The sequence below is a fragment of the Lepeophtheirus salmonis genome, chromosome 4 (assembly GCF_016086655.4).
Source record: "Lepeophtheirus salmonis chromosome 4, UVic_Lsal_1.4, whole genome shotgun sequence".
In the NCBI taxonomy this organism is placed as follows: domain Eukaryota; kingdom Metazoa; phylum Arthropoda; class Copepoda; order Siphonostomatoida; family Caligidae; genus Lepeophtheirus; species Lepeophtheirus salmonis.
The window spans coordinates 20498928-20518050 of record NC_052134.2 but is presented as its reverse complement, the minus strand read 5'-3'; the positions used below and the strand labels follow the sequence as shown (position 1 = coordinate 20518050).

The window sequence follows — 19123 nt, the reverse complement described above, 5'->3', positions numbered from 1 at the left end:
GATTTATTCATGTGTGTTTATGTGGAAATGATGTAATTTATGACTTTTAAAATAAATTAAACTTTTAAATGTATAAGACTCAAATAACTTTCACATCTTAGAGTAAATATTTTATGTTTTTTGCATAAAAAAAGTTCATAAATCATAAATTTTTTCATATTTTTTGTTTATATGTATCTTTAAAGTTAATTAATTATTAAAAGTAAGCCTAAAAAGATAAAATTTGAATGAATTTCAAACAAACTTTTAAATTTGATTCGCCCATTCATGTTATATACTTGTATTATTATCTCTTATTAAAAAAGATATATTTTAAGATCTGATTTAAAAAAAATGGAAATGCAATTTTAAAGATAAACGAACAGGCAATGACCCCCTGATATGTACTTCCTAGAGGTGTGTTGAATTCACTATTAAATAAATTATAAAAAAAAATCTACAAGCATAGGATCGGTTTATTATTAAAGTCGATCCCCAAGGATTAGAAGGAATACTGTTATTGTAAAACCTCAAACCTAAACTATCTCTCCCAAAAATCAATTGAACAACATTTTTTATGTAAATTAATTATCATTCTTCGGATAAATGATATCATTTATTTTTTGTTTGCGTGTGTGTGTGGGGGTATCCCACACGGAGTTAAAAAAATTAACATAGTTGTAAAAAATATGACGTGAAACGAGAGAAATACTTTTATTTATGTAGTTGTAGTCTGAACAGTGTTTTAGTTTCAGAAGCTGTTATCATTATATATCACAATGAAAACAATTTCATAATTTAGGAAAGCAAAGTGCAGTAAGGAAAGTGATGATGATGATTCCAGTAGTTCTTGAAAAAATGGGGAAAAAAGTCAAAAAATCTAGGTCATACAACTCTTCTAAATATTAAAAAAAAATAATTTTCCATTTATATAATTGGATAATTTATATAATTTCTTCACTCCGCTAATTTTTTATAGATCAAACTTTTAAGGAAAGTCCAGGTTCCTAACGTTACTTCGTGTCACTAACACTTAATCCCAAGAACTTCTAAGGTTTCTTGTATCATGCAACCTCGAATTTCGGCTCTTCCATATATCCGTGAATTAGACCTTGGTCACTAACGAGACAGATTCCGATGGTTGAACTTCTTTGACAATAATGAGTATGAGAGCCAGTCAAAACTCATCCAGGAACTCTTACGGAAGAAATAGGAAAATTGAATAGGTGGATTCATCACGGCAAATGAATATTTCTCATAAATACATAAGATATATTCCAAAAAAAAGTTGTTTGGATGAATAATTATTAATTAAATCACAACTCATAATCTGATAAAATCTAAGAGTGTCAAATAATACAAATGATTGTTGATGTCAAACTCTGTATTTCCTGAAAAATCTTACTCTCTCCAAAATCTTAATTTATAGGGAGTGATGAAATTTGTTAGTATTTTTGGCATGTCAGTAAAAAGGAAACAGAAAATCAACACGGTAAGCTTGACAATTTGAATAATATTTTGGGGGAGAGCAGCTTAGCAGTTATGACGTTACATGAGATCACATAGAAACAGCTGTGACGAGGGCATAAGGAAATAAAGAAAGATATAAATAAGAGTCACTACAATGTCGATCGTCAATTCTACTCTGGATTCCAAAAGTACATCCAATTATAATTCCACAATAAATCCTCAGGGTTATTCCTTGTCTTTTATTTTCAATGCGTATGTTGTATGTAGCAGAAAAGGAAGTTCATTCCTCAGGAATTAAATACTAATGATAACAGCTTGGGTGAAAAAATTCACTCTTCATTTTGCCAACTCCAAATAATGAGTGAGACAAAGATGCTACCGTTAAACATATAGATTTTATGGGGCACAGTATATAAAAAATGGATCGACTTATTATTTCCAATGATGTAATTACAAATAAAAGATACAACAATCTAAAAGAAAATTCGCTATTAAAAGCTCTCCCCAAAAAATTACTCTTGCTGAAATGTATGGCAGCCCTCTAGAACAAACATGTTACCAACTGGTGTTATTATTATTTTAAATGCAGAGGGATTTATTTTTTATTTAGTTCTTTAGTTATGAATGTTATCCTCCATTCTTTTATGAATTAAGATATTATTCTTGAAGCAAAGGTCCTAAATTTATTAAGACATCTAATTAGTAGCCTTTGCAGATTATTCATTAGTTGCCCACGAATCGTTAAGTCCTTAGCATAAACTCTGAATGAATTATACATATCCAGGAGAATAATTTCAAGAGTCCATTTTATTTTAAATAAATTTGATTACATTTTATATTATGACATAAATATAAAGATATTTATTTTTGATTTGACATTGATTACGTACGATTATTATAATTTACAATTATTTAATTAAAAATATATTCGAAAAACAACCAAAATAGAAAGTAAATAATATAACTTAAAAAATACATCATTAAACATGCAAGGAGTTACAACCATCGACATATATCATTGTTAATAAACTGATACATAAAAGTACTATGAATTCATCTTTAATTTTGTGTCTAGTTCTTGTTTTTGTGTGCTCTAATAAAAACCAGTAAGCCGTCGACAAAGTGATGTATATACTGTATTACATTCAACTCTAAACTTTGAGCTCAGAGCGCAGTAAATGATAATATTTGTGGAGGAATTGACAACAAGGAGGAAATGTGACACTGAAATAGAAACCATTGACATTAGAGAGAAACTGAAATGTCCCCTCTTTTGACATTCCATTGTTTCAGTGATGGTAAGGAGCTCATGAATGTTCAAAAGCAATCGAGGCAAATGACAAATCAGGAATACCAGAATAAAAGCCATGAAAATAACAGCCAAATTGTCTTCCTTTTTACTCCTGGTCTCATTGACATGTTGTTCTCGAACAGAGTTGACAATCTTCTTAGAAGATGCTGAATGCTCCTTTGGCTCTCCCATAGTAGTTGTCATTTGAGTCACATCGGGTTTGTGGCGCCGCTTTCTTCGCGCTTGAATGGCTTTATATATGCTCACATTAAAAAAGACGAGGAGCATGAAAGGAATGATGCCAAGGACAATGAGTCGGCTCCAGTTAAAATATAGAACATACATGGAGTTTGTTCTGAGAACTGTTGGTTTTAAATAAGGAGTCAAGGGGTTCTCAGGATCGTATCTTACCTCAGCTTCGAAAAAGCGAGTGAATGAGAATAAAAGAGATAGGAACAAAACACAGGAAATGTACTTTGCAATTCTCTTTGGAAGTGCATTAGATTCGTGCATTGCTTGATTATATGTTAAGGGATAATGCACAGCAATGTAGCGCTCTAAAGCGATGGCCACTGTCATGAAAATAGAGCCTGCAATGGATATTTGAGTAATGGGGTATAGCATGTGCGGAAAGAGGATAATATGTGTGTTGGTCGCTAAATTGAAGGATTTCCGAAAGCTTTCGAGTATGCTTCCAAAAAGATAAGTAGAGTCAAATATAGCAAGAGTAACCAAAAGGAGATTAAATACATTCTTCATGGATTTGCGAGAAAGAATGAGCCCTGCTAGAAAGTTGCCAATTATCCCTAATATCGCGCAGAATGTTTGCAATACTCCCTCCGTCCAATAGGAAAATATGTCTAGAAAGGATTCGTCCCACTGTGAATACTGGGAACACTCCAAGATGGATGAGTCGTTGCCTTGAGTAATATTGCTCTCCATCGTCTGAAATACTAAAAAGAAAATCTATTATTATTCATTTGCTTATATATCCGAAAAATACATAAAGGGCCAGTTTTAGCCTGAGTAGGGGGTTTCCTTTTAAAATGTTTTTACTTATTTAAAAGATAATATGACACATTTTGGTTAAAAAAAAAAAAAAAAACCCGTACTGAAACATCCTCTCTTTTGACGTTCAATTGTTTTAGTAATGGTAAGGAGGTCATTAATGTTCAAAAGCAATCTACGCAAATGAAAAATCCGGAATACCAGAATAAAGGCCATGAAATGAAAATAACTTTTTTTTTAGAAAAGCGTTATTTGGCATTTTTGAATAATTTAAAACGTTTAAAAAAATATATTTCTTTCTATTTTTAACCTTTATTTAAAAAAGAGGGTTAATCCTTTTTTAATTTTTGTGTTAAAAAAATATCATTCTTAAATATGGTTAAAAATATATTTAGGACAAGAATCCTAGTCAAGAGCAGGGATAGGAGGAAGTGCCTCTCTAAAACTTGCTCAAAATACAACTTAGAAAATATAAGTTCGTGACACAAACAGTTTTATTAAATATTAAAATGAATAAACTATTATGGCTAAAAATGAAATACATATGATATATTATTTAACGTTTTTTTTTTTGTGTTTTCTAGATTTTTCCAATCTGGAAAAAATATATGTACCATATTAGTGAAGTATATTTAATACTAATGGGAGTACTCGGTACTCGGTGTTATTAGGCATCAATAAATAGGAAAAAATACAATCAAATTTTGCTTTGATAATATATAAGACAGGGCAGCAAAACGATAACTATTAATTAATATTTATTTTCTCATTACTATGAATAGGTTTAGTGATTATTTATATATATTCTATTTTCGCTGTCCTTTCTACATAAACAAACAATACTAATCATTTCATCATCATGAACGAGCAAACTAGTGCATCTCAGATCTTCTAGGTGCTGGAATTGATATGATGAAGATTACGGACATTGGTTAGTGTTCTAGGAACCTGGTTATTAAGTTGGCCAATATGAAAAAAAAAAAAAAAATGGGGAAGACCCTCCAGTATGTCAGAAAGTAAAGGGTATAATGTAAAGAGGGATACAAAGTTCTTATTAGGTTTAGAGAAGAATATAAAGGAAGACCTCACTGAGTCGAAGAATCGCCTCGCCAACGACCTCTCTGTGGCTCCTAGGACCATCAGGAGGGCTAGAAAGCACAACTTTGGATTACTTTCTTTCACACAGACACCACAATACCTTCTGACTGAGGGCATGAAAGCTAGGAGGCTCGAGAGGTGCAAGAAAATTAGGAAACTCAAAAGGTGCAATGAAATTCTCACATGAAATGGCAATCGTACTTTGCTTCTTGACTTGCCAGGTAAAAATAAAATCCCAAAATTGAACGTGGATGTCTGCAAGGAAGTCCATTGAGTCGAACACGATTTCTTATTATAGCTAATGCTCTTATAAAAAAATATCAACTTCTGAAATAATAAAAGGAATTAGTTCTGATCAGGAAAAAATTAAGGTCAAGATACATAAAGACAACTTAACCATCTTTCTCACAGGTACTCCAACCGAAGGATTCAATTGACTCCCCTACTAGAAATAATGGAAAACTTCAAAATAACGCTGGTCTCGAAATAAATATAAAAAAACAAAGTTGTTTCGTCGTTGAGTGCGTATATTAAAGAAAATTTCCGAGTTTTAAAGTAGTAAAAGAAGCAAAAAACTTGGGGATCTCAATCAATGATTACATTACTTCCTCTTTAAAACAGAATGAGAAAATCCTCATCACAATATTGGTAAACTCATCCAACTTCTTCGCGAGTTTTATTCACAATTAACTGGAAAAACTAAAAAGTGTGGAATGTTTGTATAATTCCAGGGTTACCCATTTATTGAGATACAAATCCTCGCAAATCTGAAATGAGAAAAAACTATTCTGTGGATAACTGGGGTAGGGGGACCCCTGTGGAGGTGATGTGAAAGTCGTTGAATTTGTTGTGGCTAATGCAATTGCGATCGAGTCAAGATTTCTGGACCACCTGAATTAAAAGCTGGTTTAATTCACGAACTAATCACTCATTCTATGATCTAATATTCATGGGTTTATGTGAAATTTTTATCAGTTTCGGCCATTGAGCTGCAATGAGTAGATTCTGAAACTCACTTTTGCATCAAATTTTACAACTCCTCGGGTCTGATGAACCTATTAATTTCAATTATTGATATAAAAGCTTAGATGAAGCTTTTGAATTAACTGATTTAAATTTTCGATAGGAGAAATAGAATGGCGAGACGTAGAACCAGATCAGGCTAGTTTTCTTAGACTAAATTAAATTTTAATATAGATGAACTCATCTTCAGAGATAAGATTCCGACCTTTTACTCCCACAATGATCGAACTGGAGGCAGTCCCAAATAAAGAGTTTTAAAACGTCTTTGAGGACTCGGAATAGAATTGGTTGATTAATAGTTGAGGAATGACTAATAATGTACAGTGGGTATAGGGAGAAGAACGTCAATGACCATAATCCACGGACTGTAATGCAGAATCCGTTTTCAAACATAAAACCAAAGTGGTTTAGCTATAGGATTGCTACTTCGAAATCGAATACAGTAAAGGATAGGCAGAGTTGTTCTCTTTGTAAAGAAGAAAAAGAAACGAATCCTCACCTCTTCTACGACTGCTCAAGGATTCTCGTTGTCCCTACCCTCTCAGAGGAAAAAAATTAGCAATGATGATTCGTCAGGGATTTGTAAGTGTAAATCCTTATTAAACTCAGAGTGATATTCAAGATTGACAAAAGAGTAATTCCAATCTAAATATGTCCTTTCTAGATACAAAGTAGAATTTATATTTATTTTCTTCTTTTCATGACTTCTTGAAGCTAATCTAGCGAAATCTAATGGCAACTAAGCCAATGTCTTGCCAAAAATTCTTGAAATCGTAGGTTTTTTTTTCATACCTACATTTACAGCTCTAAATATAACTTGTTTATGTTTAATATTGAGTATGTATTTAAGGATTGACGAAATTTAAATTAGTAAAAAGTTTTTATTTAAACAAAAAAAAGAATAAGAAAAACAGCCTATTTTTATAAGGGGAATTAATCCTTTACATAAGTGCATTTAAGTTATACAAGTTTTTGTTTATATCTCTTTAGGATGTTGAGGACTTTAATTAGTTTGTAGTATGTGTTTACTACTTCTCTTGCAGATGTTTGGCAGGGACTCATTCTATGAAATTATTCGAAACTTTATTTCTCTTTATCTATAAATTAAAATTTACTATTTACAATACAAAGTTTTCAAGGGAAGAAATTTTTAGACTATAAGCAAAAATAAAAAAAAGTAGGAGCAAAAATAATTTATTTTGCTGTAGTTTACTACAGATAATTTCTCTTTCTATCTCAGTATTTTTTCATTTTTATAAATCTTTGTCTTTAATGTGTATTCAATATACGTTCTCTCTCTTTCTATTGTATACTAATAAGTTTTTTGGATTTTTCATTTTTTTTGCTGCTTATAAAAAAAAAAACATACCTTAAAAAACACTATGATAAAAATTAATTTATTATAAAAAAAAATACTTGTTCTCCAGAGACAAGGAAATACAGTCCTCGGTAAGTAATTTATAATTCTAAACAACTTTTATTTTATGTACTATGTCTTTATCTATCTCCGTTTTATATCTAAAACAAATGCCAAATTTTTATTATAAAATGGAGGAAGTCCTCACATAGAGAATCTAATAGGACTCATAAGTTCATAGTACAACAATACTCTGTTTAGTCAAGATTCGAACCGTTTGAGTCCCCGTTAAGGTACTATATTTGATATCCTCTCATTTTTATCCTTCTGTTACATTCCCTCTTAAATAATAACGTGAGTAATTTCCCGAGGATTGTCTAGATCCCACAAAAAGTATCATTATAATCATCTTTAAAAAGATTTTTACCTACAAGCCATGTATGTCTGTTGATAAATAGCTCCAACATTGTTCAACTTTGTATCTAATCTATTTTTCGATAAATACTAAGCAAAAATGACTGTTGCTTAAATTTAATATTTGTTTACTTTCCGATAAAATGAATACATAACATTTCAGCTGGAGGCTTTTTTAAAAAGTGATGAACATATGAATAATCTTTGAATTAAAAAGTCAACTATGGTTCCTTTTTGTGATTATTTGAAAAGGAGAAACGTCAACAAAGGAACATATAACAGTATCAAATTGATCTGTTGGGAGATGGTTCAAATTTCGCTTACTCTCGGGAACATTGGAGGTTGGAGCCAAATTCTTTACAGACCAAAGGAGTATTTTCTCGTTTTGTAATGACGTGAGCGAGACTACATACCATTTAGTCTAGACCTGTAGGTTTTTAGGTGAAACTTATCAGCGGATCTCAAATCTAAAGACAATTTTGCAAATAACTTTATTTAATTTTCAATTGTTCTTCCATTGTTTTTATCTTTATTTTTAGTTTTGATTTTAACCATTGTTTTTAACATGAAATATTATATAATTCAATGATTCTTCTTTTTATTATTTCAAAATGGTAATATTTGTTGCAAATAAAGAAATGTAAGCTGAAAAAAAAATCTATTTGTTTCCCAAATAATTTATTAAATGATTTCTACTGTGTTTAAATTATTGTTCGTTGCTCTTTTTCTTCTTTTAAAAAAATATCATCCAAAGATCAGATCAAAAAGAGCCTAATTTACTGCAAAAAATCAGGAACAAAACTAGATATAGTACAGTGAAGATAAATCAGGAATTTTGGTTGAAGAAGAGGAAGGAAAAAGGGCGAGTGAATAAGAAAATATACATCTTTTAAAAGAGCTGGGATTTCTAAGGAGCCATAAGAAAGTAAAAAAGGTTTAATATAAGAAAAGCTATATATATGTAATCCTCTTTTCTTTTTAAAATGAAGTACTGAGCTTAAGCTTCACACACTCATTGCTTCAAGTGAGTCCTCCCTAGACAAAAAACAAACTGGGCAACTTTGTTGACTCCATGGTACTCAACTCAACTTTTTGGCCAGAATCCGATAATTTTGGGGCCTGTTCAGTGATGAAAAGATTTTCATCACTGAACAGAATATTGGGAGCCCTGCCAGTCCTCAACTTCTGAAGAATGACATTGGTTCTTTCAAGTATTTTAGCCTTGACCTTTCTTGATAGGTGCTGTTGCCTCTTTAATTTCTTGGGACGAATGTTAAGGTCATCTCAGACAAGGTCTCTCATGGTTGGAAATCCCTGGCCTCCTAGGTGAGGTTCCTCCTGGGATGTATTGCAATCCTTGCCTTACGACTCTGGGCGTCCTTTTTGACCTTGGTCTGTCTTTTCTGGGTATGTCTGTGATAGATTGAGTTTCCTCGTATCTCTCAATGGTTATCTTGATGAGCATGGGGTTGACCTCCAGGTTCTTCAAGATGGCTGGTCAAGATATGCGCTTTAGGTACTCCTTGATTATAACATCTCTCTTAGCTTCCCAAAATTGTTATATATATATATATACATTTCACACCCATATCACTGGTAAATGATTATGGGAGAATAATACAACATATACATTCAATAATGTATACACATACATAGAATAATTAAAAATAAACAATGTGAGTATATAAACACAGTCATTACTTTTCCTGGCAAATGACTTTTTTAAAATTAAATTCCCCCTCCGCAACCTGGGCCACTTTTCTTAAGATATGGTATCCCACCTTTTTTGCCACCATTGTCTGAAACTTTGCAACTGTTATTTTATTCAAAACTATTTGTTTTGATCTGGTTTTAACACAAATAGAGTTTAAACATGATATCTCACAACCTTAAATGAAGTTTATTATACTATATAAGGTTAATTGAAAAGGACTTTGTCCATGAGCTACGGCGATTCCATTATGACCTTTCTCTATTTATATTAGTTTGTAAATAAAGCATCAAAAGTGACACCATCTTGAGGGAATATAATACAACTCCTAGAATGACAATATTACTTAATATAAAATTAACGGTATGCTATTCATATGGAGGGCGCTGGGAAAAAATTATGTTGCCCTCCTAAGTTAGAGACTCTCATACCACCTTGGGGATAATATATTTATTTTTAGTTTCCTCTTGCCCTATTTTGGAAAAATTTCGGAATATTGCAATATAATGCCCAGTAAACAAAATTCTATAGTACCCAATTAGCCCTAGGCTTTTGTAGTTCAAAATTAAAGGAACTGACCCTGTTTTTTTTGCTATAAACCCTGTAATGCAAATGATAACACATTTAATTCATGCAAATTAGAAAATACCTACACACGCTCATAAAACACAGAAGGACCGTTTCGTCTTCTTTCATCCATTTTTGGGTAACCCGTCTTGCAGGGGGTTTAAAATATTAGTACCTAAATAAATAACTTCGGGGCAATTGTTTTTTGTAGCGTGACTTCGGTAATAACGGATTTGTAAATAGATTCTTTGCTCTTTTTTTTTCACAAATGTCAGTAAAACAATGACATACATAGTTTCCTTGTCCATGGCATTCTAGGAACATAAAATAATAACGTAAAATAGTTATTCCCACATGTGTGATCGGTTGAAAAAAGGAAAATAAATAAATTATTAGTCAACCTCATTTCTTACTCAATTCCTTCAAGAGAGGAAGTAAAGAAAAACAAGCTAATCTGTGATTAATCCATGTTTCTAGAATTCCATGCATCATCTGATAGAAGATAACAAAAAAAAAAAAAAAGATTATGGGAAATGATTATGTACATTTCAGAGATGTGATTATCGAAATTAATCTTAATCACAGATATAAAAACAAACAAACATAATTGACTCTACACATTTGTTAAAGCTGTAAAAAAGGCAATGCACCTTTGACTTGCTAAATATAAAGAAACCCGTTATGTTTTATACGTTATTTATCTGTAATTGAAGTCTCTAAATTAGTCCCTACTCCAACATTTTATCCACTTCCTTTTTTTTTTTTGAACAACTAAAGGCTATTTTTTCTTTTAGTACATATTTATTTGCTATAAAAAAAGTATTGAATAAAACAATCTTGTGATGATTGTTTTAAGTCTCCCTTAGTGAACTGAGATATTAAACACTCCAATATTTAGATATATGCTTCTTATTCCGTTGAATCTACATTTTGTTGCTATTCATTTTAAACATTCAGTCAGATTACATGCAATTCTTTATAAGTAATACATGCAACCTCATCAAAACCTATTGTAGTAATTTGATTTATAACAAATATAAATATAAAATGTTTTTACTGTGAGAATATCAAATTTAAATGACGTAATTGTTATAATCGTTTCACTTTTTATGATGTAATTAAATACAATTTAACTTGGAGTTTCTTTTTTTACCTAGTTAACTAACTGCATTATAAGTACAATGTTCACTAATAGAGGGTTAAGGAATTAAAATTACTTTTTTTCATAAATTAATAATAAGAGTGGGATCAGTTTAAAAAAATTAAAATGACTGCTGTTCTATCAAACCGGTCTTAATAAAAATTTTCAGTGCCAGGAACAGTTCTTATCAATCTTTTATGCTAACTAAATCAACTACGTCATTTCAGCTGTTTAGCATAACCTTTTTCAAAGAGACAAGATATCCAAAATTTAAAGAAGGAGGTATGTTGCAAGAAATTATTTATATACGGCGAATTTCCATTCACAGCACTCCATCCGTCTACGCTGTCAGTAAGTCCAAAACGTTGAAGAAGAAGAAGGACTCTGTCAATAGGGACATACTGGACAATTAGACTAAAGATATGCATAGAACGATTTTTATTTTATATTGATTTTTTTTTTCATTTCAAAACTATTCTACTCTAACAAATATAACAAAAAAAAAAAAGAGTGCACTTTCCATATAAAGAGTATTTATTCCTTGTATGGTCAAACGTGTCTCAAAAGAAACATGTACATCTATAAATACATATGTCGATAAAACAGTTTCTAATTTTGCAGGAAGTAAACCTTTAAATAATGGCAAATTTAAGTATTTCATAAATAATATTTTTTCTCAATTCTGTCTTTCTTCATTTTTTTCAATAATTTTGGGAGGATTATTTTTTAGAGCCCATGGGTCCAGTTGTTTAAAATGGTGTAACTTGAACCGACTTGTTACAAAAAGCATAAATAGCAATTAATGAACAAGCTAATTTTGCTGGAAGTGGAAGCTGTATAATTGGAAAATATACAAACTATACCGCAAACTAATAGTAGAATCCATGTAACTCTTTTTTTAAACATATTTGATGCCTGAAAGGCTACAATTCATACTGCTTCAAAAATTTATATTATGTTCAAAATACAGAACTTTTGTTTTGTGAAGATATGGAATATTTTAGTGGATAATATATAAAATAATTTAATACAGTATGTGTAAGTCCCCAAGAAAATGGGATCCTGGGATCCCGAGAGAGAATCCTTAGTAGTCCCTATCCCATGTCATATGATAGATACGAAACAAACTTTTATGTCATATGATAGAGACGAAACAAACTTTTATGTCATATTAAAAAATCTTTACACTTTCAATCTAGAACTTTATCAAAATGTCAGCCTGGCAATGACAGCCTTTAAATATAATTTTTCTAAAATGGGATTTTTTTAACTATAAAAATAAAAACGGAAACCGCAAAATTTTAAGCATTATTCATACTGAATGTTGCTTTGCATACTTTTTGGAAGGATATTATAAGGTTTATAGGAGGAAAAGAAAGAAGAGATAATAAAACAAAGGATTTTTGACCATAACATGACAGATGAGTGAACGACAGTCGACACAATATTTTTCCTTCTCTAAACCTTATAATCTTAAAAAAATTATGCAACGATACTTAAAAAAAGGAAGAATAATTCTTAAATTTTACAGTTTATATTTCCTATATATGAAGAAGAAGAGTTTTGAGCAAAATTTGAATTTGTAATGTCCCTGGCAACACCAGGAACCAACCCCCCTCTTTCCCACTTGAGTCTTAAATACTTTATGTATTTACAGTTCTTAGTGCATAATTTGTCTTTAAATACATTTTTTGTTGGTAATTCTTTTGGAACTAAACATATTCATCAATATCCGTACTAAGAAACAAGTTGGTTTTTTTTTCAAATATTAAAAATCAAAATTGTTGTAAAATATAAATTTAAGATTAAATTTTGTTATAAGCACATAAGCATATTTGACGAGTACCAATGTTTACTCAAATTTGTAAATTGACATTTTAGAAATGTTAAACACAACATATTTAGCAATTATTTTACTTTTATAAATATTATTGTAAACATAATTGTACTTGTAGAAATATTTTATGCTAAAAAGCTCATGAATAAGTTATCGGTTAAATAATATCCAATACTAAATAGGGATATATAGATCCTTAATATCGGAATTAAAATTGGTTCCGTTTATTGTCCATCCTTGTTGTGGGTCCTTAAAAAACGCACTAAATTTTAGAATGCCCTTTAAAAGTTATCCGTTTCACTAATATCACAGTAAAATACTTTAGTTCATCCATTGAATTAGGTCAGTACAACTTTAAGTACATTTTATGCTCAAAAATATTTTTTGCTCTTTTAAACAATGAGATGAGATTATAGTTATGATATTGATAATATTGTTTCTATGGAACGTATTTATTATTCTTATGAACGTTGGTCAAGATTGATTTATGATACGTCGCTAGTGGATGTGTAAGATGACATCGTTTAGCAAAGATTGTTCTTGTGAACGTTTTTGCATCCAATAGGGTCATGTTTCAAATTTTTTGGACTGGAATAACCAGAATATCAAAAGTTTACGACTGACTATAACTTATTAGGGCCAAAACTCTAAAATTGTTTACAAATTTCATCATTTCCTCTACTGAAATGATAAATTTTTTAATAATCAACTGAAAAATTGCAAATATAGAGTCATTCTACGAAAAAAGGGCTACGGAAATTAGCTATGCACATTAGTTAATAACTTTTTTTTACATGTTCATACAGGGGCGTGCACAGGATTATATTTTTTTGGGGTCGCTGGCCTTAGTTATCGGAATTTTTTTGAGAAAAAAAAATAAAAATCCAATGCTATTTAAAAAAAATTAAATTTCAAAAACCAGAAAAAATTTCAAAAATTGAATTTCGGGGAAAAGTTATACAAATTGATAGCTATTCACAGACAATTTAATGTTTTGAAAATTAAAATAATATTTTTTTTTTCAAAATCCAGACAAAAGTTTCTTAATTTTTTTTTTTTTTTGGGGGGGGAATACCGCCATACTAGCCTTCCCCTAAATATATCCCTTTCATATTCCACAGGCATTTGGGATGAGTTTTATTCATGTAGAGAGGAAATAAAATCGGATTTTTTAAGAGATTTGTGTAACTAACATCATAATAGTTCACATTTATGTTGGAAATTTATATACAATGTGGGGATTTTAAACAAAACAAATTAAGGATAGTGCATATAAAAATTTATAATTATGACGAAATTATTTTATATTTATTTTATTACGCATTATTAAACCAATTTCGCCAAAAATCGGCGATAATTCTTACTTCAGATAAAAAAGTTCACTCCATGTCGATCTACGTGTTCACCGCTCTCTTTTGAACGACGGAAAGTTCACTTTTCAAGATAAGTTCATCCCGAGGAAAATTCATCCCCAACAATATATATATTTGCAATATATATTTGAGAAAATAATCACTATCATATAGAATTTTATTCATCTTTTTAGTACAAAAATTTAATCATTCAATATGATAGCCCTTATCCTAATAGATATGATCCTAATTTAAATAAGAACTTATGCTTCACAAAACACTTTATTTAACACTTCATCACCGATTGCAGCAAATTTGCTACAAAGCTAAAATATATTTTTATTTCCCTAAATTGAATAGAGATCTATATTACTCATTTAAATATCACTCTTTTTTGGCGATTATCTCAAATTATGTAGATTTTTATTTAATATCTTTAAAATATATTTTGTAATCGTTCAAGCATATTATACAGCACACTCATTTTACCTTATATAATGATTATATTATATAAAAATATGATTTTTCCTAGGGATGAACTTTAATTACAATGACCTTGCTTCAGGATTTACTTTCCTTACGATGAATTTGCCAAGGGATGCACTTGTGCTAAGATGAGCTCGCTTTGTGATCTGATTGGCAAATGAACTTTTATGTAACTGATGATCTATTAAATGATGGCTAAAAAAAGAACAATGGGGTCACGCAACGACCACTTTTCCTATTCTAATTTTTAAATTTAGTGTTTCATTACAAAAATGACATCCTTTATTATAATCAGTATTCCCTTTATTATTATCAAGATGAAAGCGTACAAGAACAACACGTTCAATAAAAAAAAAATTACATCCTGATGAAACGTATCAAACTACTTCCTACATGAAGTAGTTATAAACAATCTGATCACAACTGTAATTTAAGAAAAAAGTATAAAGCTCAAAATAAATATATGTAGACTTAATTCTGCTGATATCGATCTTTTTAGTGAAAAAATAGTTCAGTATGATGATCTAATTAAAACTCTACTTATTTTGATATTATAATTAGATAAAAAAACTTTCTTTTTTTGATTAAATAATACAAGTAAATAGATTTATATACGAAAATTATAAATCTTCCCTTTAAATAGAATTTAATTAAGATTAATTATTATTCTAAGAAAATTAATATTGTGTGTCATTTTAATCATTATACAAAAGTCAAACTTGCTAAATAGATATAGCACCATACATAGTTAATTTTTATTAAGTTTATTGCAACATTTCTTCCCTAAATGAAAAGTCCTTAATTTTTTATCATTTAATCATCTAAGTATTTTATACCAGCTAATATTTTATTTAAAACATAGTTAGATTTAATCCAAGTTCACTCAAATCAACATTCTATCAACTAATTAGAGTATAATAAATAAATAATAAAACCTGATAGACTATAACTAGTAAATTTTCATTTTGTTATTATACTTTTATAGAAGCTTACTATATATGTATTTTTATATCAGCCGTTGAACATTAAATTCTTGTTTCATATAGTATAGCCCGTGTATAATGATACCTGGATATAGTAAAAATTGTAGTAATCTGCAAAATATTTGTATGAATCAAGTGTTTGAAGAGTCTCGGAATGTTATAAAAATGAAAATTTAAGAGGTTTTGTAGGCATTTTGTTTTTAAATATCCGGTTCAAACTTTTTTGTAAGTTAATTTTTGAAGTAAAGGGAGTTATTTAGGTTCGATTAAATACTGTTAAGTGGTAAATGGAAGACAAAAAAAAAAAAAAAAGGAAAAAAAAGGAGGATGCTGGTCTAGTTCGTGTCGGTCACAAAAACACAAACATCATTAAATAGTACAGCATTTGGTTATATCGACGTTAACTACAAAGTGATTGAAAATATCTTGTCAGAAAGAAGAGATACGCCAATTGTATTTATAATTTTCTTGTTAGTCATTAGTTTTTATTACCGCTATTAAAATTAATCTGGTTTCTTAGATGTTGGATTTACTTGAGATACAATGTAATATTATTTATATGACTTGTCTTTGAGTTTAATTTTGTATTGTCTTACAAAGAGAGGAATGCAAAAATCATCAACAACAGTGACACTAATTTGATATATTCAAAAGTCAGGATTAGCCTTATGTAAAAATATGTATGATTTCTGATTTCCCTTCAGTATCAAATGTTACCCGGTCATTGATGGTTTTGCTTTCTCTACATATCTATCATGTATCATCATCGTATAATGATCTACTTCAAAAAACAATATAAAATGGTCATTAATTTTTTTAGCAAAATGCCAAGGACATTATCAATTCAGGAACAGATGCACTTTGTTTGTTGTTGCAAAAATAAAACAAACATTAATTTGTTCGTGATAATAATATATAATATATTTAAGATTTACAAGGGGGAAGGGGGTCATTTGTTTTTTTAATTATCCATTCTTAATTTAATAAAAAAATTTGCTCCTCTTGTAAACAGAAATGAAAAGGTAAAAAAATAAACATCTTTTTCTAAAATGAAGGTTTAAAAAAAAAAAAAAGCTGGCAAAAATTATTTGACCAGGTTGATAATTGAACGCAGCCAAATATTACTTTTCTAAATGTCAAACTATTTCGTTCTCTACTTTACAAGCTACACCTCCCGACGACAAACAAATACATTGTGTCACTTACCTGCTTACATGGCTTTTATTATTCATAGACATTCGTGTATTTTATTTACCTATGTAAAAATGAATACCTATTTCTTAGCTCAAATCTCACGAGCTTTTAATATCGTACATTATTCCATTTTTTGATATAAATTTAATTTCTTTGTAAAGATAGTAATAGCTTCCTAGAGTTTTCTTGAAATCCCAGAAAGAAAAACGTATAAAATGAAATGGTGGTTAATGGTTATCCATGACATCATCTTTCATTCAATTTTTTAAATCCTTTTCTGCCATTTAAAGTATATGTTAGTTTCATACTCATTTTTTTAATCCCAAAAGTTGTCAATCACTTTATAATGGCAACTGCATAAATAATATTTTAATGGGGATATTAATAAATTGGATAATTTTTATAACATACTTTAAATTGAACACATTTTTAACGAAGAATTTAAACAAAGAAACACTCTAAGCATCGTTTTTTCTAATGTTGATTAGAATCTAGGATGAGATCCTGTTATACATGAAACAATGTTTTTATACAATACGAAGTCATATTTGATCATCTTGTTGAGTTTGGTATTAGAACTTTACTATCTTTCAGATAACATCACAGTATCATTTTCCGTCATGATGTATTCAATGTTTTCTTCTTATTGCAGAATTCTCTTTGTTAAAACAATTTAAATTGTGAATTCAAGGAGGAAATGTAGTTAGTTATGGACTAATATTCAACCCATCTAGTGGACAAATCAAAGTGTCGCATAGACAAGTGGTTCCAATTAATTTTAATAAAAAAGATAGATAATGTGCTACCCCTACACCTTTCATTGAGAGATTAATATAAAATTTGGATTGAATTTTATGCAAATAGATGTCTTAAAGGCCATATCAACCCTATAAAGTTCAACCACAAGACGAATAATATAAGTTATTTGACTATATTGATCATAAATAAATAATTTAAATCGACGTATATGTTGAAAATAAGAAATTCAACATCGAAATAATCTGATATATTGTATATTTATAGTAGTTGAAATCATTTCTATATTATCAATTCTCTTTTTTTCGTGTAAATCATGTCAAGATTGAGGCCCACAAACCAATATAATTACAGACTGTGGATGTGTAAATATGTTTATTAACGAATCAAGTCTTAATTATGTGCACTATGTTTAATTTTGGACGCAACAGATCGAAGATCTTCCTCCTCCACGTTAAAGAAATTTCTGTTTTTATTTTGCTACCCTTCCGTTGTGTTTGTGAACCTTGTGAGAGTCGCGACTCCCACTTTAAGAACTACTAACACTACATAGACCACTACTTTGTGTACTGATACTGCCTACGTGCTCTCGGTTAAAATAACTTTGAAATGTAGCAACGTTTATTTAGGTATTTCTAAAAGAATAATTTTAATTGTTGTCAGTGAAACCCTTTTCTTTTTCAATAAAAGAATAATAATTTCTATAGAGTATATCTTTTAAGACATCGTTAAAAAGTTTTTTTCTTAATATTCTACATAATCTCGGCTTAAATTAAGCTCAGAAGTATGAAGGAGTCATTTAGTAGTAAATGATATCTTTTATACTTTAGGCATGCACGTAGATAGGTATATTTGACAAGTATTAAATTATTCTTTTGTTTAAGATTGAGGAGAATATTTTCTTCAAAAAACAAGACACCTGCCATCACTTTCAGAGATTTTTCAAATTAATTTAAATTTTATATACACAACAAAACCAGAATGAGAAAAATTGTCATTTGCAAAACTTTATAATGAATTGATTAATGTACATAACTTTTAAGCAGAGCAAATAATTCAACTTTTTACTTTTATATGGAATAATTATTCCACAATTTTGGAGGAAGTGATCATAAATAACCAAGAGTTAATACAAATTCAACTAATCACTGTTCAAAACACTTATTAGAGGGGGCAGAAACATTGGCAGTTGTTAACTAAATACCATATGCAATTTATCGTTAATTAATTTTAAATTTTTCAAAATAAAAGCAGAAAGAAATGAAATAATATTTTTCTAAAACATTTTCGTATCTTTAAACAAGACATACTCTTTAATCCCCGCCCTTCTTTGACCAACTAAAATCTATTTAAAAAAAATATAATGGTTGGTTTATGATAAGAAAAAGGGACTGGATTTTAATATAATTTAATTATGAATGTCTTAAAGGAATTAAACGGTAATTAATATTGATTG

General features: G+C 29.6%; 1 protein-coding gene across 2 annotated transcripts in view; it reads right to left on the bottom strand.

The window, feature by feature from the left end:
* Window positions 1-2238: 2238 nt before the first annotated feature.
* Window positions 2239-19123, bottom strand: part of LOC121116990 (G-protein coupled receptor daf-37) — a 45126-nt gene continuing 28241 nt past the window's right edge. For both annotated transcript variants that reach the window (XM_040711308.2, XM_040711309.2), the window contains one exon: window positions 2239-3693. In XM_040711308.2, the coding sequence (XP_040567242.1) occupies window positions 2543-3682 (1140 nt within the window). In that variant the 5' untranslated portion in view covers window positions 3683-3693 and the 3' untranslated portion in view covers window positions 2239-2542. The remainder of the gene's footprint in view (window positions 3694-19123) is intronic.